The 24,497-nt window shown below is 43.1% G+C and overlaps 1 protein-coding gene across 4 annotated transcripts in view; it reads right to left on the reverse strand.

Annotated features, from left to right (window-relative positions):
- The window catches only part of LOC139387049 (catenin delta-2-like), a 130,069-nt gene that overhangs the window by 16,392 nt on the left and 89,180 nt on the right, over positions 1 to 24,497 (reverse strand). For all 4 annotated transcript variants that reach the window (XM_071133029.1, XM_071133027.1, XM_071133026.1 and 1 more), the window contains 2 exons: positions 5,706 to 5,838; positions 1,286 to 1,499 (listed from right to left, as the gene is read on the reverse strand). In XM_071133029.1, coding sequence (XP_070989130.1) covers positions 1,286 to 1,499; positions 5,706 to 5,838 — 347 coding nt within the window. The remainder of the gene's footprint in view (positions 1 to 1,285; positions 1,500 to 5,705; positions 5,839 to 24,497) is intronic.

Raw genomic sequence — 24,497 nt, forward strand, 5'->3', positions numbered from 1 at the left:
GCCACTCTTTACAATGAGTCACTGTGGTACCGCAACAAATGTGAAGAAATAAACTACATCCCAGCTCTGATGGGATAAGACATATAGATAGATGTCTGTACATCTATGTTTGTAGATGGCTGTACATTTCTACCATTCTCCTCCAACTACTACTACTTTTAAATGAACCTACTCCGATAACTCCTATCCCTCCATCCCTCCACTAGATTAGAATCATTTTTACCTTGGCTGTGTAAGAGCAGCAACAGGGGTTTCTGTTCGACATCACATGGAGTCCAGGATACAATCTACATCTTTAATCTCAGAAGACACGAAATTTGCCATTAAAAATAGTTGTATTCTTCTGAATAATCGTCTTTGGCTCCTCTACATGCAAGGGGGGTTTCTTAGAGCAGCGGGGGAAACAACAACCTTGTTTGGCTAACTGTGATGTCATAAACCACCGCTGCCACCGCATGCCTAAGAAGGGCGCCCCTTGGCAGTTGGTGACACGGGGAAGGCTCAGGGAAGGCTAGGAGACAGAGAGAGACTGGTAAATGGTCCCGTTAATCCATGCCCAGTCACAGGAAGGGGAGAGGAAGCTCAGGCGGCCACTGTGACTGATTTAAACAGCCAGAAGAGAAGATGTGAAGAGGCAGAATTCCTCTGGGCCGGGAAAGGTTTTCTGCAGCCTGATTCATTTGTGACAGGAGGGACTGTGTTCCAAGCGTTGAATTGTTTTCTAATTTATATGGTAATCTCCGTTAAGACAGTATCAGCACAAATCATATATTTCCTAAGCATTTCCTGGCTTAAAAACCTCTCTACAGTAAAAAATACATCATAAAAGGATGCAGCAGCATGCTCTCTCTAAACATGACTAGGGGATTTAACCTCGGACTTCTTATTGCCTTTTGGCAATGTTCACTTTTAGAACATCGTCATTTAATAGATATCTGTGGTGCCATACCCCAATGAAGTTTCACATCATATTGTATGTCATCAAATATATGCATTTTCTATCCAGTCATGTCATTTGTGGATATTTGTGTTTAACTAGCTGACTTATATTGATGAGCCACTACTATGGATGTTGATGTGACACGTCCCTTTGGGATTCTTTGCCTCTACAGCCTACCGTAGTTCTCCAGCCCCCAGTAACAGTGACAGTTAAACTTTAGATAACACGCCCATACGCATCCAGGTATAATCCTTTATAACTTGTTTTAAATACTTTTTATAATGTCATATAGCAAGGCTATGTTATGTCTCTCTACGTTATATCTTGTCAACAAACTCTGTTTACCTGTGAGCAACTCCCTAATCTCCATGTCTGTGGTCTTCCTCAGCAGGCGGACCAGGGCTGGGATCCCCCCACAGTTCTTCAGGGCGATCTTGTTGTCATCGTTGGCCTTGCCGTACACCAGGTTCCTCAGAGCTCCACAGGCGCTGCGGTGCACGTCGGTCATCCTGTGGTCTAGCAGATCCACCAGCAGCTGGATCCCTCCTTGTCTCCGGATCTGGTGAGAGGAACAGGGAGAGGAGAGGAAGGATGTAAGTGGATCCACTGGATCAAAATGAAAAGATAGAGCAAGAGCAGTACAAATATATATGCAGTAGTGTAGCTACTGTTCTTTACTTTTCAATTGTCTACAGCAAAAGTCATAGTTAGTCATAGTTTTCAGCATTGACAACAATATCCCCAAAGGCATCCCTATATAAATACTATTCTTCAATAAACTCGAGCCATGTCAAACACGTGGCTGCACACAGACAGAAAGGCCCAGGATACACTGTCACAGTGTTCTGCCATATTAGTGACAGAGTGACAGGATGACCTGGCAGAGAGAGTGTGTGTGTGTGTGTGTGTGTGTGTGTGTGTGTGTGTGTGTGTGTGTGTGTGTGTGTGTGTGTGTGTGTGTGTGTGTGTGTGTGTGTGTGTGTGTGTGTGTGTGTGTGTGTGTGTGTGTGTGTGTGTGTGTGTGTGTGTGTGTGTGTGTGTGTGTGTGTGAGAATGAGAGTGAGAGTGAGAGAGAGAGAGAGAGAGAGACACACACACACACAAGAGGACTGGTGCCAACAGCAGATGTGTGCTGCCAGGTCCAACAGAATGGATCAGCATTGCTGCTGTTTCTGTACCTCTCAACTTCCATTAAACACAGAGGAGAAACATGATTACAAATCAGAGACCCTGTTCATCTGGGTGCTCTGCTTCAATTTACTGACAATTCATTTAGTGACAAGGTTTACCCCATCATGGCTTCTGTTATTACACTACACGTGCCATTTTATGGCTGACTCATAATCGGTCAAAGCACAAACAAAGAGGTGTTGGCAAAGGCGATAGACACTGGCTCACTAGATTGCAGGCTACATGCTATCATTATTCAGTACATGCTGTACGTACAGTTGAAGTCGGAAGATTACATACACTTACGTTGGAGTCATTAAAAGTTGTTTTTCTACCACTCCACACATTTCTTGTTAACAAACTATAGTTTTGGCAATTCTGTTAGGACATCTACTTCGTGCATGACACAAGTAATTTTTCCAACAATTGTTTACAGACAGATTATTTCACTTATAATTCATTGTATCACAATTCCAGTGGGTCAGAAGTTTACATACATTCAGTTGACTGTGCCTTTAAACAACTTGGAAAATTCCAGAAAATGATGTCATGGCTTTAGAAGCTTCTGATAGGCTAATTGACATCATTTGAGTCAATTGGAGGTGTACCTGCGGATGTATTTCAAGGCCTACCTTCAAACTCAGTGCCTCTTTGCTTGACATCATGGGAAAATCTAAAAAAAATCAGCCAATACCTCAGAAAAATAATTATAGATCTCCACAAGTCTGGTTCATCCTTGGGTGCAATTTCCAAACGCCTGAAGATACCACGTTCATCTGTACCAACAATAGTACGCAAGTATATACACCATGGGACCACGCAGCCGTCATACCGCTCAGGAAGGAGACGCATTCTGTCTTCTAGAGATGAATGTACTTTGTTGCGAAGACTGCAAATCCCAGAACAACAGCAAAGGATCATGTGAAGATGCTGACATAACCTGAAAGGCTGCTCAGCAAGGAAGAAGCCACTGCTCCAAATAAAATCCCCACAAAAAAGCCAGACTACGGTTTGCAACTGCATGGGGACAAAGATCGTACTTTTTTGAGAAATGTCCTCTGGTTGGATGAAACAAAAATATAACTATTTGGCCATCGTTATGTTTGGAGGAAAAATGGAGAGGCTTGCAAGCCGAAGAACACCATCCCAACCGTGAAGCACGGGGGTGGCAGCATCATGTTGTGGGGGTGCTTTGCTGCAGGAGGGACTGGTGCACTTCACAAAATAGATGGCATCATGAGGTAGAAAAATTATGTGGATATATTGAAGCAACATCTGAAGACATCAGTCAGGAAGTTAAAGCTTGGTCGCAAATGGGTCTTCCAAATGGACAATGACCCCAAGCATACTTTCAAAGCTCTGTCAGGAGGAATGGGCCAAAATTCACCCAACTTATTGTGGGAAGCTAGTGGGTTGCTACCCAAAACGTTTGACCCAAGTTAAACAATTTAAAGGCAATGCTACCAAATACTAATTGAGTGTATGTAAACTTCTGACCCACTGGGAATGTGATGAAATAAATAAAATATTAAATAAATCATTCTCTACTATTATTCTGACTTTTCACATTCTTAAAATAGAGTGGTGATCCTAAATGTCCTAAGACAGGGAATTTTTTACTCGGATTAAATGTCAGGAATTGTGAAAAGCTGAGTTTAAATGTATTTGGCTAAGGTGTATGTAAACTTCCGACTTCAACTGTATGTATATTCCCTACTGTTTATGAAAACACTTACTAGACTCATCTCCCTCGCTCTGCTGTTATCAAAATAAAGCACCCAGTTAGTCGTCATTCCCTTCACACAGCCTCCTGGTCCAAAAATAACCAAGATACCGTTGTAAAGAATACGAGGGGAGACAGAGAGCTGGTTTCAAGCGTAGGGCGCAGCAGGTGTTTATTGTAAAGGACCACAGGAGGAGGCAGGTAGCTGGGTCCAGGGGCAGGCAGAAGGTCATACACAGGTGGTCCAAAAAGGCAACAGTACAGGCAGGGAATAGGCTAGTAATGTAGTCCGGGAGATCAGACAATAGGTTGTTAACAGGAAATCCGATAGGCAACAGTACAGGCAGGGAAAAGGCTAGTAATGTAGTCCGGGAGATCAGACAATAGGTTGTTAACAGGAAATCCGATAGGCAACAGTACAGGCAGGGAAAAGGCTAGTAATGTAGTCCGGGAGATCAGACAATAGGTAGTTAACAGGAAATCCGATAGGCAACAGTACAGGCAGGGAAAAGGCTAGTAATGTAGTCTGGGAGATCAGGCAATAGGTTGATAACAGGAAATCCGATAGGCAACAGTACAGGCAGGGAAAAGGCTAGTAATGTAGTCTGGGAGATCAGGCAATAGGTTGATAACAGGAAATCTGATAGGCTAAAGTACAGGCAGGGAAAAGGCTAGTAATGTTATCTGGGAGATCAGACAATAGGTAGATAACAGGAAATCCGATAGGCTAAAGTACAGGAAGGGAATAGGCAAAAGGCATCGTTAGTGAGGTATGCAAAAACTATCATGCACGGGAGGAGTAAATCACGAGAATAACATCGCTCCGAAAGAAGTGTGTCACAAAACAAACAATACCTCACAGTGACAGGGTGCAAAGAACTGAACTACATAGTGTGTGATAATGACATACAGGTGTGTGATCAGGTGATTAGAATTCAGGTGATTGGGATCTGGAGAGTGAGCTGCGTTCAGGGGATCTACGTGTTTGAGAGTGTGAGTTGGAAGCAGATGTTACAACCGCTAGGCGAGAAGGCACCATCATGACACACAGCTAAAGTGAATTGCCTTGCAGTACTATACATAGTGTGCGGGTGTGCCTGTGTGTGTGCATGCCTATGGGGTGTGTATGTGTGCAATCACGGATATGTGTGTGTGGGTCTGCCCATGTTGCCTGTGTGATGTATCTCATAGTCTGAGAAAGGCAATGGGATGAGCGTCAGCAGTGTTTAGCTGACCTAATGACTTTCTTCCAATCCTTCCCAGAGGGCATCTGACCTGCAACTTATCCCTCCATCTTCCCATCCCTCCATCTCCCCATCCCTCCGACTCCCCATCCCGCCGACTCCCCATCCCGCCATCTCTCATTCCTGGCATCCCTCCATCTCCCCATCCTTCCATCTCAACCTCTCCCTATCTCACCATCCCTCCACCTCATCCAGCCAATGTCCCCACATATCACGCACACAACAAGCTATCCAACATCCCTGCATACAGGTGAGGCAAATCAAGTGAGGCAAGAGTAGGCAATACTATCTGTCCACTAATGTGAGGAGAATTCACAATTCTAGCACCTGGAATTTATCTTGAGCTATAATGGTGAACTATGAATTATTCTCGCAAAGGGCTTCACAAAAGGTATAAACTTTAGATAATGTACTGAACAGAGCAGAGGCGTACTTTTCTATGTTTCATAGGTTTCAACTGAAGCAGGCCCCAGCTGCCCAGGGCCCTCCCACTGATATGTTAGCCACTGATTTTACAACTTCATGGGGCATATACATTTCATAATGTATAAGCAGTGGATGCAGGTGTCCCAGCTAGCACACAGCAGTAGAAACTGTATGGATCCGGACCCAACCGGTGCATGGTTACCTCAGACTTGATCTTGTTGTCTCCGAAGCACAGGTGTTGGAGGTAGGCTGCAGCGTTGGACTGGACCGAGGGGAACTGGTGCTGCAGCATCTGGATCACCTCAGGCAGCTCTGGGTCTCTCCAGCCAAACTCCCTGCAGAGGACCATGGGAAACACATGGATGAATACAGAACATAACTGGATGGGTAAAAGGCTTCTGCGTCCCAAATGGCACCTTATTCCATGCCCTCATAGGGCTCTGGTCAAAAGTAGTGCACTATATAGGAAATAGGGTGCCATTTGAGACAGACACAAGCGTATAAATATAGTGCTAAACAAAATGATCACTCATTGTGTATTATACTGCAATCTTCAACCTATCTTTTCAGATGACTGCTGTATGCATGTCTTTGTGATGTTTCATTTTCATGGTAGATTGACATAGCAGTTGTGGTGGTAATTCCTCTAAGTGGTGTTGTGGTATAATGCAATTTCTGCATTAGGCATCTCTGTTCTCTCTTTCTTTTAAATGCCATGAGTTTGGCTTATTGTGTGTAGCTATATTGATGTTTAATACTACAGTATGTTCAAATCAAATCAAATTGTAATAGTCACATGTGCCAAATACAACAGGTGTAGACCTTGCAGTGAAATGCTTACTTACAAGCCCCTAACCAACATTGCAGTTTAAAAAAAAATACAGATAAGAATAAGAAATAAAAGTAACAAGTAATTAAAGAGCAGCAGTGAAATAACAATAGCAAGACTATATACAGGGGGGTACCGGTACAGAGTCAATGTGCGAGGAAGCCAGTTATTTGAGGTAGTATGTACATGTACTGTAGGTAGAGTTATTAAAGTGACCATGCATAGATGACAACAGAGAGTAGCAGTGGTGTAAAGAGGGGGTGAGAGTGGGGCACTGCAAATAGTCTGGGTAACAATTTGACTAGATGTTCAGGAGAGTCTTATGGTTTGGGGGTAGAAGCGGTTTAGAAGCCTCTTGGACCTAGACTTGGCGCTCCGGTACCGCTTGCCATGCGGTAGCAGAGAGAACAGTCTATGACTGGGGTGGCTGGAGTCTTTGACAATTTTTAGGCCTTCTTCTGACACCGCCTGGTATAGAGGTCCTGGATGGCAGGAAGCTTGGCCCCAGTGATGTACTGGAGCATCAATCTTGGACTCAATCATGGACACTCTTACTGAGAGTTATGGCTGCTTTACGTGATGTATTGTTGTCTCTACCTTCTTGCCCTTTGTGCTGTTGTCTGCGCCCAATAATGTTTATACCATGTTTTGTGCTGCTACCATGTTGAGTTGCTACCATGCTGTGTTATCATGTGTTCCTGCCATGCTATGTTGTTGTCTTAGGTCTCTCTTGGTGTAGTGTTGTGTTGTCTCTCTTGCCATGATGTGTGTTTTGTCCTATATTTATGTTATTTTTTTAAATAAATATTTTTTTAATTCCAGCCCCCGTCCCCGCAGGAGGTCTTTTGCCTTTTGGTAGGCCGTCATTGTAAATAAGAATTTGTTCTTAACTGACTTGCCTAGTTAAATAAAGGTTAAATAAAAATAAATAATAAACTGGGCCGTTTGCACTACCCTCTGTAGTGCCTTGGAATCAAGGGGCCGAGCAGTTGCCATTCCAGGCAGTGATGCAACCATGCTCTCAATGGTGCGGCTGTAGAACCTTTTGAGGATCTGAGGACCCATGCCAAATCTTTTCAGTCTCCTGAGGGGGAATAGGTTTTGTCATGCCCTCTTCATGACTGTCTTGGTGTGCTTGGACCATGTTAGTTTGTTGGTGATGTGGACACCAAGGAACTTGAAGCTCTCAACCTGCTCTACTGCAGTCCCATCGAAGAGAATGGGGGCGTGCTCGGCCCTCCTTTTCCTGTAGTCCACAATCATCTCCTTTGTCTTGATCATGTTGAGGGAGAGGTTTTTGTCCTGGCACCACACGGCCATGTCTCTGACCTCCTCCCTATAGGCTGTCTCATGTACTGTTGTGTCATCTGCAAATGTAATGATGGTTTTGGAGTCGTGCCTGGCCGTGCAGTCATGAATGAACAGGGAGTACAGGAGGGGACTGAGCACGTACCAATGAGGGGCCCCTCTGTTGAGGATCAGCATGGCGAATGTGTTGTTACCTACCCTTACCACCTGGGGGCAGCCCGTCAGGAAGTCCAGGATCCAGTTGCAGAGGGGGGTGTTTAGTCCCAGGGTCCTTAGCTTAGTGATGACCTTTGAGGGCACTATGGTGTTGAATGCTGAGCTGTAGTCAATGAAAAGCATTCTTACATAGGTGTTCCTTTTGTCCAGGTGGGAAAGAGCAGTGTGGAGTGTAATAGAGATTGCATCATCTGTGGATCTGCTGGAGTGGTATGTAAATTGGAGTGGGTCTAGGGTTTGTGGGATGATGGTGTTGATGTGAACCATGACCAGTCTTTCAAAGCATTTCATGGTTACAGACGTGACTGCTACGGGTCGGTTGTCGTTTAGGCAACTTAACTTAGTGTTCCTGGGCACAGGGACTATGGTGGTCTGCTTAAAACATGTTGGTTTTACAGACTCAGACAGGGAGAGGTTGAAAATGTCAGTGAAGACACTTGCCAGTTGGTCAGCGCATGCTCGCAGTACACGTCCTGGTAATCCGTCTGGCCCTGCGGCCTTGTGAATGTTGACCTTTTTTAAATGTATTTTTATTTCATCTTTATTTAACCAGGTAGGCCAGTTGAGAACAAGTTCTCATTTACAACTGACACTTAGGCTACATTGCATTGAGATACACTTACAGAGCAGAAAAACAAAGTGACATGTGACATTTGCATTGTCCACAACCGTGGCCAGGAGCCCCATAGGCCGCGTACAATTGGTCCAGCATCGTCCGGGTTAGCTGAGGGTTTGGCAGGGGGCTTTACATGGCTCATCGCGCTCTAGCGACTCCTTTTGGCGGGCCATGTGCATGCAGGCTGACCCCAGGTGCCAGTTGAACAGTGTTTCCTGTGACACATTGGTGCAGCCGGCTCGCAGGGGTTAAGAGCACGGTTAGGCAGGTCATTTCTCGGAGGACGCATGACTCCACCTTCGCCTTTCCCGAGCCCGTTGGGGAGTTTCAGCGATGAGACAAGATTGAAATTGGGGATTATTATTTTTATTTTTTTAAAGGTAACAAACATGTATGACAGATTTGCCAAACAAACGTAAGTTCTCTCCATCTGTTCCAATAGCACATGGCCTAGCGTTAAAAAAACAATTTTAATAATAAGATATATTAAAATCCAAAACAAGGTTGTTTTCTACACCCACAAGTTATGAATGAAATAATTTGGCAAAGAATGTTACAGACTAGTACTGAGTCCCTACTCTTGGAGAATGAGTGTGTTCATACAGCATTATCCTCTGGTGATGCAAGCTGTGGTTCTCCAGTGTGGTCGCCTGAGGCTAGCTAGGTGGGTGTCAGAGACCCCTGTCATCCCCACCACTATCTTCACCACCCCCACCACTATCACCCCCACCCCACCCAATTCTTATCGGCAACAAAGAGAGAGAGCAAGAGACACACACTGGTGTAAAGGCCGTGCTCTCCCTGTACAGTGTTAAACACCTACCAGCAACTGTTCAACCTCCATCCATCACAGCTGTCCGCAATCAAGCCTTTCAGTTTGTCAGCTCTCAAAGACCGAGAATCAATTATATTAACAGCTGAGATCACGTGTGAGAGAGAGAGAGAGAGAGATGTGAGAGAAAAGGAGAGATGTGTTATGAGAGCGAGAGAGAGAGCCAGCGAGAGAGGGAGAGGAAAACTAGGAACAGAGAGCTAATTCTGATCCACAGGGCCACAGTCAGTGATGTATACACTACGAAGGCTAAAAGTGCCTCAGGACCATTTAATCTCCCCACAACCCATCTCCCAACAATACCAACCATCACTAACATGAGCCAGGGAGAAATGGAGGAGGCCATGGCCATTTACAGAGAAAGAGAAACGTTAACTTTCAAAAAGGTCAACAGAACGATGGGGCTCTAGCTGGGATTCTCTCTGACCTCAATCACATAAAACAAAACCCAGCGAAATAAAACAACAGGGAGCCCAGCTATGGACGTCTCTCCTGAGCCCCTTCAGAACTGTTACATAGAAAGTGGAGTTTCACACAGTAGGTGGGGAGTGTATCAACCAAACACAGTGGGACATCATTCCATTTCCAGACTACACGGGCAGCTGCCAAGTCTTTCTGCACCCTTCTACCAAGCAGCAGAACCCCACACTAGTGGGCACTGGGCATGCTCAGTTCAGGCAGTAGCTAGGCTGCACTGAGCACGTATTGTTGAGTTATTGGAGCTGACTGGTGTGCAGTCGTCAGAAATGATTTCCTTGTGAATATAAGGCATCAAAGGGAACGGACACAGAGGAGCATGGAGGGATTGAAATCCTTTTGTTTCAGCAAATGGACCAATGGGAGAAAATACTTTTCAAAATGTTGTTTTTTCCCCTCTCATCGCTGATGATTATGAAGCTTGTTCACATGCTCTATGGTCTGCCCCTGTGAGGCATGGTTGCATTAGCAAAAACATTAATCCACAGTCATATTCATCTACTATAATGATGATCACAGCTGTGTATCTAAGTATTTGTAGATCAAATACAACTTCATAAAAAATGATCTAAAGATGATGTAACCTTGCATAAGTTACCTTTGGGTAATTGGGAAATCAAAATGCTCAATCAAAATGCTCAATCAAAATGCTCAATCAAGAATGCTCAAACAGTTTGTGCAAACTACTGTATGTTTAATCATATCCAATTCGGAAGTAGGTCGCTTGCTGAAACATCGCCTTCGGTCAAATGAAGTCGGAATGCATTACAGTACATAGGGTTTTAAGTTATTTTCTCTCACAAACATTTCAGAAACACTGTTGTACGTACTGTATGTTTGTGTTAGCTTATCAGTTAATGTATACTGAACAAAAATATAAACACAACATGTTGGTCTCATGAGCTGAAATAAAAGATCCCAAAAATGTTCCATGCACACAAAAAGCTTATTTCTTTCAAATGTTGTGCACAAATTGGTTTACATCCCTTTTGATGTCCTTTGCCAAGATAATCCATCCACCTGACAGGTGTGGCATATCAAGAATCTGATTAAACAGCAGGACCATTACACAGGTGCACCTTGTGCGGGGGACAATAAAGGCCACTCTAAAAATGTGCAGTTTTGTCACACAACACAATGACACAGATGTCTCAAGTTTTTAGGGAGCATGCAATTGGCATGCTGACTGCAGGAATGTCCACCAGAGCTGTTGCCAGAGAGTTTAATGTTTATTTCTCTACAATAAGCCGCATCCAACGTCGTTTTTGAGAATTTGGCAGTACAGTTGAAGTCGGAAATGTACATTCTCCTTGGCCAAATACATTTAAACTCAGTTTTCACAATTCCTAACATTTAATCCAAGTAAAAATGCCCAGTGGAGGGCATAGGCCCTTGGCTGTGCCCCTGCCCACTCATTTGAAATCCATAGATTAGGCTCTAATGAATTTATTTCAATTGACTGATTTCCTTATATGAACTGTAACTCAGTAAAATCGTTAAAATTGTTTCATGTTGCGTTTATATGTTTGTTTCTGTATATTTGGTGTGCATTCGAAATTGCACCCTATTTCCTATATAGTGCACTTCTTTTCACCAGAGCCCTGGTCCCTGGTCAAGGGATGCACTATAAAGGGAACAGGAAACCATTTCAGACATATGTACATATGTATAAAGTATGTCTGTGTTAGTTTAGCTGTTCAGTCCACATGTATTGGGATAAATTGGGAAGCTATATGAAAGGGTCCCACAGTGGGAGCTCTCAGGTCCCACAGCCAGCCAGCCAGCCAGCTAAGCAGGCAGCACAGCCAGACAGACACCGAGGCTGGGCAGATCGAGAGGCACTATGTGTCTGTAATGAAGTGACCACAAAAGGACCACTACAAGAGTGTCCAGGTCGAACCATTAAAATGGAGGTTATGGCTCTTATTTACAGCACCAGAGAGAGGGTAGGTCCCTGAATAGGACTCTAGCGGCTGTGTTCATTGTTGTAGTGTCTGAGATGTGGCCGATTAGGCCGGATTAGCTTCAGCAGGGGAGTTCTCAGGCCGACATCCCCAAGCACTGACACACACACATGCACGGACACTCATGCGCATTCACACACACACACACACACACACACACACACACACACACACAAATATAAACTCAGCAAAAAAAGAAACGTCCCCTTTTCAGGACCCTGTCTTTCAAAGATAAATCGTCAAAATCTAAGTAACTTCACAGATCTTCATTGTAAAGGGTTTAAACACTGTTTTCTATGCTTGTTCAATGAACCATAAACAATTAATGAACATTCACCTGTGGAACGGTCGTTAAGACACAAACAGCTTACAGAAGGTAGGCAATTAAGGTCACAGTTGAAATGAAAACGTAAGACACTAAAGAAGCCTTTCTACTGACTCAGAAAAAATCCAAAAGAAAGCTGCCCAGGGTCCCTGCTCATCTGTGTGAACATACCTTAGGCATGCTGCAAGGAGGCATGAGGACTGCAGATGTGGCCAGGGCAATAAATTGCAATGTCCGTACTGTGAGACGCCTAAGACAGCGCTACAGGGAGACAGGACGGACAGCTGATCATCCTCGCAGCGGCAGACCACGTGTAACAACACCGGCACAAGATCAGTACATTCAAACATCACACCTGCGGGACAAGTACAAGATGGCAACAACAACTGCCCGAGTTACACCAGGAACGCACAATCCCTCCATCAGTGCTCAGACTGTCCGCAATAGGCTGAGAGAGGCTGGACTGAGGGCTTGTAGGCCTGTTGTAAGGCAGTTCCTCACCAGACATCACCGGCAACAACATTGCCTATGGGCACAAACACACCATCGCTGGACCAGACAGGACTGGCAAAAAGTGCTTTTCACTGATGAGTCGCGGTTTTGTCTCACCAAGTGTGATGGTTGGATTTGCGTTTATCGTTAAAGGAATGAGCGTTACACCGAGGCCTGTACTCTGGAGTGGGATCGATTTGGAGGTGGAAGGTCCGTCATGGTCTGGGAAGGTGTGTCACAGCATCATCGGACTGAGCTTGTTGGCATTGCAGGAAATCTCAATGCTGTGCGTTACAGGGAAGACATCCTCCTCCCTCATGTGGTACCCTTCCTGCAGGCTCATCCTGACATGATCCTCCAGCATGACAATGCCACCAGCCATACTGCTCGTTCTGTGCGTGATTTCCTGCAAGACAGGAATGTCAGTGTTCTGCCATGGCCAGCGAAGAGCCCGGATCTCAATCCCATTGAGCACGTCTGGGACCTGTTGGATCGGAGGGTGAGGGCTAGGGCCATCCCCCCAGATATGTCCAGGAACATGCAGGTGCCTTGGTGGAAGAGTGGGGTAACATCTCACAGCAAGAACTGGCAAATCTGGTACAGTCCATGAGGAGGAGATGCACTGCAGTACTTAATGCAGCTGGTGGCCACACCCGATACTGACTGTTACTTTTGATTTTGACACCCCCCCCGTTCAGGGACACATTCTTCAATTTCTGTTAGTCACATGTCTGTAGAACTTGTTCAGTTTATGTCTCAGTTGTTGAATCTTGTTATGTTCATACAAATATTTACATGTTAAGTTTTCTGAAAATAAACACAGTTGACAGTGAGAGGATGTTTATTTTTTTGCTGAGTTTATATATACAGTTAAAGTCGTTAGTTTACATACACCTTAGCCAAATACATTTAAACTCAGTTATTCACAATTCCTGACATTTAATCCTAGTAAAATTCCATGTCTTAGGTCAGTTAGGATCACCACTTTATTTTAAGAATGTGAAATGTCAGAATAATAGTAGAGAGAATTAATTATTTCAGATTTTATTTCTTTCATCACATTCCCAGTGGGTCAGAAGTTTACATACACTCAATTGGTATTTGGTAGAATTGCCTTTAAATTGTTTAACTTGGGTCAAACATTTCGGGTAGCCTTTGACAAGCTTCCCACAATAAGTTGGGTGAATTTTGGACCATTCCTCCTGACAGAGCAGGTGTAACTGAGTCAGGTTTGTAGGCCTCCTTGCTCGCACATGCTTTTCAGTCCTGCCCACACATTTTCTGTAGGATTGAGGTCAGGGCTTTGTGATAGCCACGCCAATACCTTGACTTTGTTGTCCTCTAGTCATTTTGCCACAACTTTGGAAGTATGCTTGGGGTCATTGTCCATTTGGCAGACCCATTTGTGACCAAGCTTTAACTTCCTAACTGATGTCTTCAGATGTTGCTTCAATATATTCACATAATTTTCTACCTCATGATGCCATCTATTTTGTGAAGTGCACCAGTCTAGGACTCGTTTTACTGTGGATATAGATACGTATGTACCTGTTTCCTCCAGCATCTTCACACGGTCCTTTGCTGTTGTTCTGGAATTGATTTGCACTTTTCGCACCAAAGTACGTTATCTCTAGGAGATGAACCCACTGGAATTATGATACAGTGAATTATAAGTGAAATAATCTGTCTGTAAACAATTGTTGGAAAAATGACTTGTGTCATGCACAAAGTAGATGTCCTAACTGACTTGCCAAAACTATAGTTTGTTAATAAGAAATTAGTGGTGTGGTTGAAAAATGAGTTTTAATGACAGCAACTTTAGTGTACAATATGTGAACTTCCGACTTTAACTGTATATGCAAGCATGCACGTACCTGTGTGCACACACACACGCACACACACACACACACACACACACACACACACACACACACACACACACACACACACACACACACACACACACACACACACACACACACACACACACACACACTGACATTTGACGATTGTCTCTCTCTACTTAGACCACAGCCAGACAAGCATTACTTTACCATAAGAATTGTGCATGCCAATGCAGAGCAGCATATTAAAACATACTAATGCTACTTAGCTTGTACCGTAGACTAGTGCTGGCCTGAATAGATGCACCGTATATTCTTTGTACTCATTTATGTTGTTGTGTTTTTTCTACAATGACTGTTCTTCCTCAAACACATCTTTCTTTCAAGAGGGCATGGACGGAAGATTTGCCCTCATCACTTCCTCCAGAGCCATATCGCCTCAGAGGATGGGCAGGCTCATACATTCCTCAGGGATCCAGTGCTGTGTTGGCCATTTCACTTCTTCATTAGAGAATTACCCAAAGACAATTATTAATCCAAACGACCGTGTGGCCGCCCATGATAATGCCACTGTTCTCACATCTCATCTCGTCCTCCCTCTTCAATCCCACACCACAGCCCTGACCGCTATAAAAGGGAGAAGCATTGTTCAGCTCAGCTCAGTCAAATGACTTGAAAACATCATATGCCAAGTATGGGTAGTGGCTAGCAAATAATGTTTTACTCTAATTCCATATATTTATCTATTTGTCAAGGTTGGTACTGTAGATTCTTAACATTCTCTAAAGCTATTCTGTGTGTATTCCCATCTCGGAGCTCTCAGAGCTTTAAAGCAGTAAAGAGCAGTTTGCATAACACTTCACATAATGAGTTAAGTATCTGGGTTCCAAATGGACTGGTTCACAGTGACGATTTCTCTCAGGATGCAACGACGGCCTGATCAAAGAATCTGCTGATTCACAAGCAAACTGCCCAAGACAATGAGCTCTTTCTTTATCTTTCTTTCTCTCTCTGTCCCTCCCTCTCCCACGGCACTTGGATAACAAACTGAAATGTCTATAGCATGCATGCTAGAGCAGTGAAGTTTGCCTTTAGCCCTCAACTCCCTAAGCTGGCCTTTCAACAGCCTTTCCTGAGGGCTAAAATGTCAGCTTTTAACTTTGAATGCCGCTCATTTTGGAAGATAGGAGGGTGGTCTTCTAGTCATTTTCGCAAGGTCTCCATGTTATCTCGAAAAATCATACTGCACAAGGATCAAGGTTGGCAGGGGAGCTGAGCTGAGGTTAAATCCCCTCAGTAGAAAGTAATGTAGCATTTGGCGACTCACTGGATTGAAACTAACTCTCGGGGTTGCAGACGGATCGTCATTCAGGGCTTTGTTCAAGAGCAGCCAGGTGAACATATCTGTCGGCCCCATAGCTGGGAACATTTACACCAGAATACAGAGTGCCATGCTCGAGGCAATCAAACAATTCCCCCCTATAATAGAGTTATAAATGATGTATTCTAAATGCATGGTTTCTGCATTCTAATTAAAGACCATTGGGGGTATACATTTTAACTGAGTATGTTGTTGACTAGTGCCTTGGGCCAAAAATTATATTTACAATGACTCAAGGCTTGTACAATAGAGTGAACACAACACACAGGTCAAAACTGTAAGCAAACACTGCTGCCTCACACCACAAAGGAATGATACAGAGGGGAAAGAAGCATTGTTGATGACTCGGGCAACCAATCAAATAGACAGACAGACAGGGGCCTTTCAGATAGGAAGACACACACAGTCATTCAATGTGCATGACTTCATTCTTCAGCAGAAATTGACATCCGTTTCCGAAGTAAAAACAATATAGTGCTATTGTCAATGAGACACAATGATATAAAATCATCCAACAAACATTATCGAAAACATTTTGGTTCAACTTCACAAAAAAGGGAGCTATACAATCTGACAGACCTTTTTTGAAAAAGATGGCCTTTCAATTTCAATACTAATTAGTGCCATTATAGAAATCTGTTAGTATCTGTAATTAACCATGTGTTAACTTGGCCACAATATCAGATGAAAATGGGATGTGCAGAATGACAAAACTAGTCTGAAGAGCAGTTAGCGGCATCAACGTTGTACAAGGGAACACAGTTGAAGTGCAATAGTCCATGTAATTGCCCTCACTCAATGTTCTAGTTTAGTTTAGCTAGTCAAGTGTGGACGGTGTTTAAACAAACACTTTAATGAGCAACTTGTTTCTCTGCTTCCTTAAATTCTTTAATTCAGCCTCCATCCACAGTCCTCCTGTCTAAATACTATCCAATATTAGACACTCTCAATAAGCTCCAAAGACTAAGCTTTTAAAAGCACTGCAAATGCAGAGTGCAAAGGGTTAAATCCTGGACTTGTATGACAGATGTCAAATGTATACAGGGGCGTAACTTTGGTTTCAGAAGTGGGGGGGACATAATATTATTATTATACCGTTACATGTCAAAAGTTTGGACACACCTACTCATTCAAGGGTTTTTCTTGATTTTTACTATTTTCTACATTGTAGAATAATAGTGAAGACATCAAAACTATGAAATAACACATATGGAATCATGCAGTAATCAAAAAAAGTGTTAAACAAATCAAGATATATTTTCTTCAAAAATAAAAAAAATTCAAAGTAGCGACCCTTTGCCTTGATGACAGCTTTACATACTATTGGCATTCTCTTAATCAGCTTCATGAGGTAGTCAGTCACCTGGAATGCATTTCATTTAAAAGGTGTGCCTTGTTAAAAGTTAATTTGTGGAATTTCTATCCTTCTTAAAGTGTTTGAGCCAATCCATTGTGTTGTGACAAGGTAGGGGTGGTATACAGAAGATTGCCCTATTTGGTAAAATACCATATTATGACAAGAACAGCTCAAATAAGCAAAGGGAAACGACAGTCCATCATTACTTTAAGACATGAAGGTCAGTCAATACGGAACATTCAATAACTTTGAAAGTTTCTACAAGTGCAGTCACAAAAACCATCAGCGCTATGATGAAACTGGCTCTCATGAGGACCGTCACAGGAAAGGAAGACCCAGAGTTACCTCTGCTGCAGAGGATAAGGTCATTAGTTACCAGCCTCGGAAATTGCAGCCCAAATAAACGCTTCACAGAGTTCAAGTAACAGACACATCTCAACATCAACTGTTCAAAGGAGACTGCGTGAATCAGGTCTTCATAGTCGAATTTCTGCAAAGAAACCACTACTAAAGGACACCAATAAGAAGAAGAGACTTGCTTGGGCCAAGAAACATTAGCAATTGACAATAGACCGGTGGATATCTGTCCTTTGGTTTAATGGGTGCAAATTTGACATTTTTGGTTCCAACCCCCGTCTCTTTGTGAGACGCAGAGTAGGTGAACGGATGATCTCCACATGTGTGGTTCCCACCGTGAAGCATGGAGGAGGAGATGTAATGGTGTTTTGCTGGTGACACTGTCTTTGATTTATTTAGAATTCAAGGCACACTTAACCAGTATGGCTACCACAGCATTCGCAGGGATACGCCATCCCATCTGGTTTGCGCTTAGTGGGCCTATCATTTGTTTTTCAACAGGACAATGACCCAACACACCTCCAGGCTGTGTAAGGATTATTTGACGAAGAAGGAGAGTGATGGAGTGCTGCATCAAATGACTTGGCCTCCACAATCACCCAACCTCAACCCAATTGAGATGGTTAGGAATGAGTTGGACCACAGAGTGAAGGAAAAGCAGCCAACAAGTGCTCAGCATATGTGGGAACTCCTTCAAGACTGTTGGAAAAGCATTACGGGTGAAGCAGGTTGAGAGAATGCCAAGAGTGAGCAAAGCTGTCATCAAGGCAAAGGGTGGCTACTTTCAAGAATCTCAAATATTAAATATATCTTCATTTGTTTAATACTTTTTTTGTCACTACCTGATTCCATATGTGCTATTTCATAGTTGTGATGTCTTCATTATTATTATACAATGTAGAAAATAGTAAAGTAAAGAAAAACCCTTGAGTGAGTAGGTGTGTCCAAACTTTTTACTAGTAGTGTATAGGGTTTATCCAGTCGATAAACCCTCCAAACAGACTCCCCGACCGCTCGGAGGCCTTCGCATTGTCCTAAAGCACACCGTTGCCCTGTTTTGTATCACATTCTAATGATAAAACTGGTGGGTTGCGCCCATAAATGTATCAGTGCATTCGGAAAGTATTCAGACCCCTTCACTTTTTCCACATTTTGTTATGTTACTGATTTGGCGAACTCCAGATCGCCAAATCAGCCAATAGATGGTATGGCCACACTTGTCTAGAACACATCCATCCATTTATATCCTCATGATAAAGTATAGATTTCGCTTAGATGTGCTCAATCTAAACAGTGTACCAAATTATTCAACTCCAACACTCCTTCAAGTACCATGTCGCAATGCGCCTTGTGTCTGTGGGAAACAGAGATGATACATAAAGGGGAGATAGGAATCCTATTGGCAACGAATGGAGAAACGCCCCACCCAACTGACTGTCGACCCATCATATTCACGTTGTCATGCTGAGTCAAGTGGTTTCTTAGCTAATCGTCACGCAATCCCTTCTCAAAGTGAGGGTATGAGTCAAGAACCCTGCCTATTTTCCTCGAAAGTACGTAATGTCACGATTCCAAAGCTATACGATATTACAGAGAACAAGTTAATAATCTCACATCTTGGAAAATATTTCCAATGCTATGCGTGTGGTATGCCGTGGTAAGGTGAGGTGCGTTACGGTGCTTGCCGTTAATGCTCAGTCAAACCACCAGCGGGCATCGTTGAGCACATCTACTCCATTTATTAAGCAGGGCTTTTGAAGCCGAGCAAACAACACCATGCCATGCAATTGTGAATACGCATCATGACTAAAATGTAATGATATATTTCATTGTAGGCCTATAGGAAGAAAAACAAACTAGCAGTCCCGATATGGGCCAAATATTGTATATTTGGATGGTATTGGATATATTGGATATATTTGGATATATTTGGATGGTATTGGATATATTGGATATATTTGGATGGTTAAAGGCTGACATTTGATAGCACCCATTTGACTCCCATTCACTCATTGAAGGAGAGCTCTCCTTGTCCCAGAATCATCCAAAATGCACCACGTGGCCCATTGACAACTTATGGGCAACATATACAATGTGCGTTAATACGATTCTAATGGAGTTTCCTTATCTCCTCAAAAGTACCTCTCTGGGAAAGCAACATTATTCTGCTCTCACTCTGGGCAGAGATGCCATTTCTTGCTCAGTGGCAGATACAAACTGCAAGTTGAACTAGTAAGACACCTAAATTGATAGTGCAGTTTGTTTAGGCAATTTTACAGCTAGCTAGCTACTTCACATGCTGATATTGACTTTGGTATTATTGTATGTGGCTATGTTTTCTAGCTAGCTAGCCAGCCAGCCAAGAGAGAGAGAAAGCATTGCAGGTTTTTTAAGTAGTCTTGAGCTGCAACAGATTTCCCAAAACTATTTTCACATGTTTCTACCAACCTTGTTATAACGATAAAATTAAACATGTTCACAGAAATGATTGTTTTCACATATTAGTGTTATTTAACACTGTTAATCATAGGACTTTGTGGTTTGGATTGGATGATCCCTTTAACATACTTCGAATGCCGGGCATCACTGTAGTCCTGGGGAAAAGACTACAACCTTGAGGCTTTAAAATCTCACCACTATAATACTGTATAAAACGTATCATGTGGTAATCGGCATGATTACCATTTGGTGAATGGGAATCCTATATTGTCTATGTAATGGCCTGTGTGGGCCATGGATGTCAGTGAGTTATACTATAATGACAGACAGGAAATACATAGAGCATTTGGGGGCTCCCGAGTGGCACAGCGGTCTAAGGCACTGTGTCTCAGTGCTAGAGGTATCACTACAGACCCTGGTTCGATTCCAGGTTGTATTACAACCAGCCGGTGTATGCCGTCATTGTAAATAGGAATTTGTTCTTAACTGACTTGCCTAGTTAAATACAAAATACATTTTAAAAAATGTTGCTGACAGCAGCATACATCCACACATATATTATCAGATAACACTGAGTTAAAGGGGTGACCCTTGTGTGACACCACATTGAGAACAGTGCTTTCTGTGTCTGTGAAAAGCCAAAGTGTGAAAATGCATGACTGCCCTTATGAGCCTGGTCTCTGGTCGGGTCAGGCTGTGGTAAAGGTCAAGAAATGTCCGTCCTGGGCTTCCATTCCATACACTATTCATCTGAGATACTTTAGGTATGGATGAAAAAGTTCAAGTTCAGAAATACGTTGTTGGTATTTCAATATATATCATACAATTAAAACTTGCGGCGTATTGGTTGAGGTATGCTGTGGTATGGTAAAATGCGTTACGAACCACCAGCGGGCATCGTTGAGCACATTTATTAAATCAGGGTTTTGAAGCCAAGCAAAGAGCACCATGCCATGCAATTGTGAATACGCTCCATGATTAAAATTAATAATATATTTCATTGAAATATTCGGATGGTTAAGGACATTTGGTAGTTTCAATTAAATCTGGTCGTTTCAATTCAAAATGTGACTCGTTCCATTCTCCATTCTCTTGTTGATATTATATCCTGGCCTTTATTTTCAATTACTGTAATTGTAGCCCGTTCTCCGGTTCACAGTGCTGTACGGGTTTTGACTGACAGCCATTATAAACTTCAGCACTGTGTGCGACAAGAAGATGCCCTCATCCCTCCTGCTAATTGGGCTACTTTTGCACATTTGTTTTTGTCTGAGTGAGGGAAATGCTGATGCTTATTTCTATTGTCTCTATCTATTCGGTACCATTCCATAATCATTCATTCAGACGGTTAAAAACTGCTCTCGCTCCTATCCTCACTCAGACTGACCGCAGCATCTATCGGTAGCCTAAACTGTGGAACAAATTGGCGGATGTTCAGACCTAGCAGAGCTATTAGATTATCCTTTTGTAAATTATTGGAGGTGTGAATGTTTCAGTCTGAGAGTCTCTCTCCTCTCGCACTATAGAGTCCTGGCGGGTGGTCCGGAGTTGAGAGAGAGCTTGGGTAATGGTGCAATAACACTTGACATGTGGACTGACGATTTTCGAATAACAGGATACTTGTGCCTTACAGTATATTACATAAACAAAGAGTGGGTGCTCGCGGAGAGGATGCTATTCAAAACGGAGTGACACAGTTCCCAGCGCAAAACTGCAGGTACGAGAAGGCCAGCTATTGTGGAAGAATACTTGGGGATCTTGCTGATTTTCTCTATCGCTTCAAAGAGGCCACACTCTCCTTGGAGGCAAGCATGTAGCCTACTCTTCACCTGGTAAGTGTGTGGTTCTAAAGGATAGAGACATAATTACAGCTGGATAGGCCTGGAGTATATCTACCTTTTTTTGAATCAACTGAAAACAATCTGTAATTCTGCTAAGCCTACAGACAAAGATGAACTTGTGAAGGCCATCAAAATGTTTTGGCTCGAGAAACTGACGATTCAACAATGCAACAAATTCATCAATAGATGTTTCTTTCTATTGGATATATATATAAATCATGACCTATTATAAGGTTGATTTGCTATTTGCTATGCAAAGTTGAATCACAGACACGTAGTCTCCCTCCACTCACGATAGCTCATCTTGTGTGAATTATTATGTGGATTCTAATAAATTGACATATTTGTAAGGGGTTGGTGCATTTTTCATTGGGGAAAATCAGGTCTGAGATATTGAGTTAGAAATGTAAAACTTTAGTCTTGTGTCAGGTGAGCTGTTGTGTCCTCACCTTTGGTCTGATAATTTCCCAATAATCTCCTAAGTGTTCTCTTTCAATTGCTACTTCAATATAAACCATTTATACAAAAGTATGTGGATGCCCTTTCAAATGAGTGGATTTGGTTATTTCAGCCACACTTGTAACAGGTGTATCAAATAGAGCACATGGCCATGCAATCTCCATAGACAAACACTGGCAGTGGAATGGCCTTACTGAAGAGCTCAGGGACATGGCACTATGATAGGATGCCACCTTTCCAACAAGTCAGTTCGTCAAATCTCTGCCCTTCTTCAACTGCCTCAGTAAACTGTAAGGGCTGCTATTGTGAAGTGGATACGTCTAGGAGCAACAACGTCTCAGCCGCGAAGTGGTAGGCCACACAAGCTCACAGAACGGGACCGCCGAGTGCTGAAGTACATAGCGTGTAAAAAATCATCTGTCCTCGGTTGCAACCCTCACCACTGAGTTCCAAACTGCCTCTGGAAGCAATGTCAGCACAATAACTGTTATTTGGGAGCTTCATGAAATGGGTTTCCATGGCCGAGCAGCCGCAAGATCACAAGCCTAAGATCCCCATGCTCAATGCCAAGTGTGGGCTGGAGTGGTGAAAAGCTCACCGCCATTGAACTATGGAGCAGTGGAAACACTTTCTATGGAGTGATGAATCACGCTTTACAATCTGGCAGTCCGATGGACGAATCTGGGTTTGGCGGATGCCAGGAGTATGCTACCTGCCCCAATGCATAGTGCCAACTGTAAAGTTTGGTGGAGGAGAATTAATGGTCTGATTTTTTTTATGGTTAGGGCTAATGGTCTGTTTTTTTTCATGGGTCGGGCTAGGCCCCTTTAATTCCAGTGAAGGGAAATTTTAAAGCTACTGCATACAATGACATTCTAGACGATTCTGTGTTTCCAACTTTGTGGCAACAGTTTGGGGAAGGCCCTTTCCTGTTCCAGCATGACAATGCCACCGTGCACAAAGTGAGGTCCATACAGAAATGGTTTGTCAAGATCGGTGTGGAAGAACTTGACTGGCCTGCACAGAGCCCTGACCTCAACCCCATCGAACACCTTTGGGATGAATTGGAACGCCGACTGCAAGGCAGGCCTAATATCCCAACATCAGTGCCTGACCTCACTTATGCTATTTTACTTGAAGTTCCCGCAGCAATGTTCCAACATCTAGTGGAAAGCCTTCTCAGAAGAGTGGAGGCTGTTATAGCAGCAAAGGTTGGACCAACTCCATATTAATGCCCATGATTTTGTAATGAGATATTTGGTCTTGTAGTGGTCATGTAGTGTATATCAATCATTCATTCAAGAATTTTAGTTATAAACAAAATAACAAATGGAGCCTTGAATAATTAAACTATAAATTAGCCTCAACATGTTGGTTAAAGCGATTGCATTCACGAATGCATGCGACTGTTTTTAATCTTGGCTGTGGTAAAGACTTTAAAAGCTTTTTTAGTTAGAATTTATGCAATTTTGGGGGGAAATTATTGTTGTGTTTGTTGTGTTGTTTACACTGTTCCAAATGACCAGAAAAAAAGATTGCTCACCTGTTTGACAAACATACTGTAATAAGCACGCAGTGCTCGCTCCTCCTACCCTCCCTTCTTGATCTCAAGTCCCTAAAAATAGAAATCAGCTCGGAAAGAGTCTATTGTCCTGCTGATAGCCCATCAAGGGTGGATGGCTTCTTTTGTGATTACAATTTATTGAAAGAATAGGTAAGGCTGCCAAACCATTTACACCTGGTCCACATCTTAGTAGCGCACTTATAGTGTACTTTCCCTCCATTCTCAGCCTGACTCTCTATCAATGCCACCAGATGCTTCTATTGTTGTTATCTATTCGGTGACATTCCACTGGTAAATATAATACATACAACTACTCACAAACTTTTACAGATGCACAATCATACCGCCTGGTATGGCAGCTGCTCCGCCCACAACCTTAAGGCTCTCCAGAGGGTAGTGAGGTCTGCACAACGCATCACCGGGGGCAAACTACCGGCCCTCCAGGACACCTACACCGCCCGATGTCACAGGAAGGCCATAAAGATCATCAAGGACAACAACCACCCGAGCCACTGCCTGTTCACCCCGCTATCATCCAGAAGGCGAGGTCAGTACAGGTGCATCAAAGCAGGGACCGAGAGACTGAAAAACAGCTTCTATCTCAAGGCCATCAGACTGTTAAACAGCCACCACTAACATTGAGTGGCTGCTGCCATACATGTAAAAAATGTATCACTAGCCACTTTAAACAAT

Source organism: Oncorhynchus clarkii, chromosome 28 (genome assembly GCF_045791955.1).
Source record: "Oncorhynchus clarkii lewisi isolate Uvic-CL-2024 chromosome 28, UVic_Ocla_1.0, whole genome shotgun sequence".
NCBI classification, from domain to species: domain Eukaryota; kingdom Metazoa; phylum Chordata; class Actinopteri; order Salmoniformes; family Salmonidae; genus Oncorhynchus; species Oncorhynchus clarkii.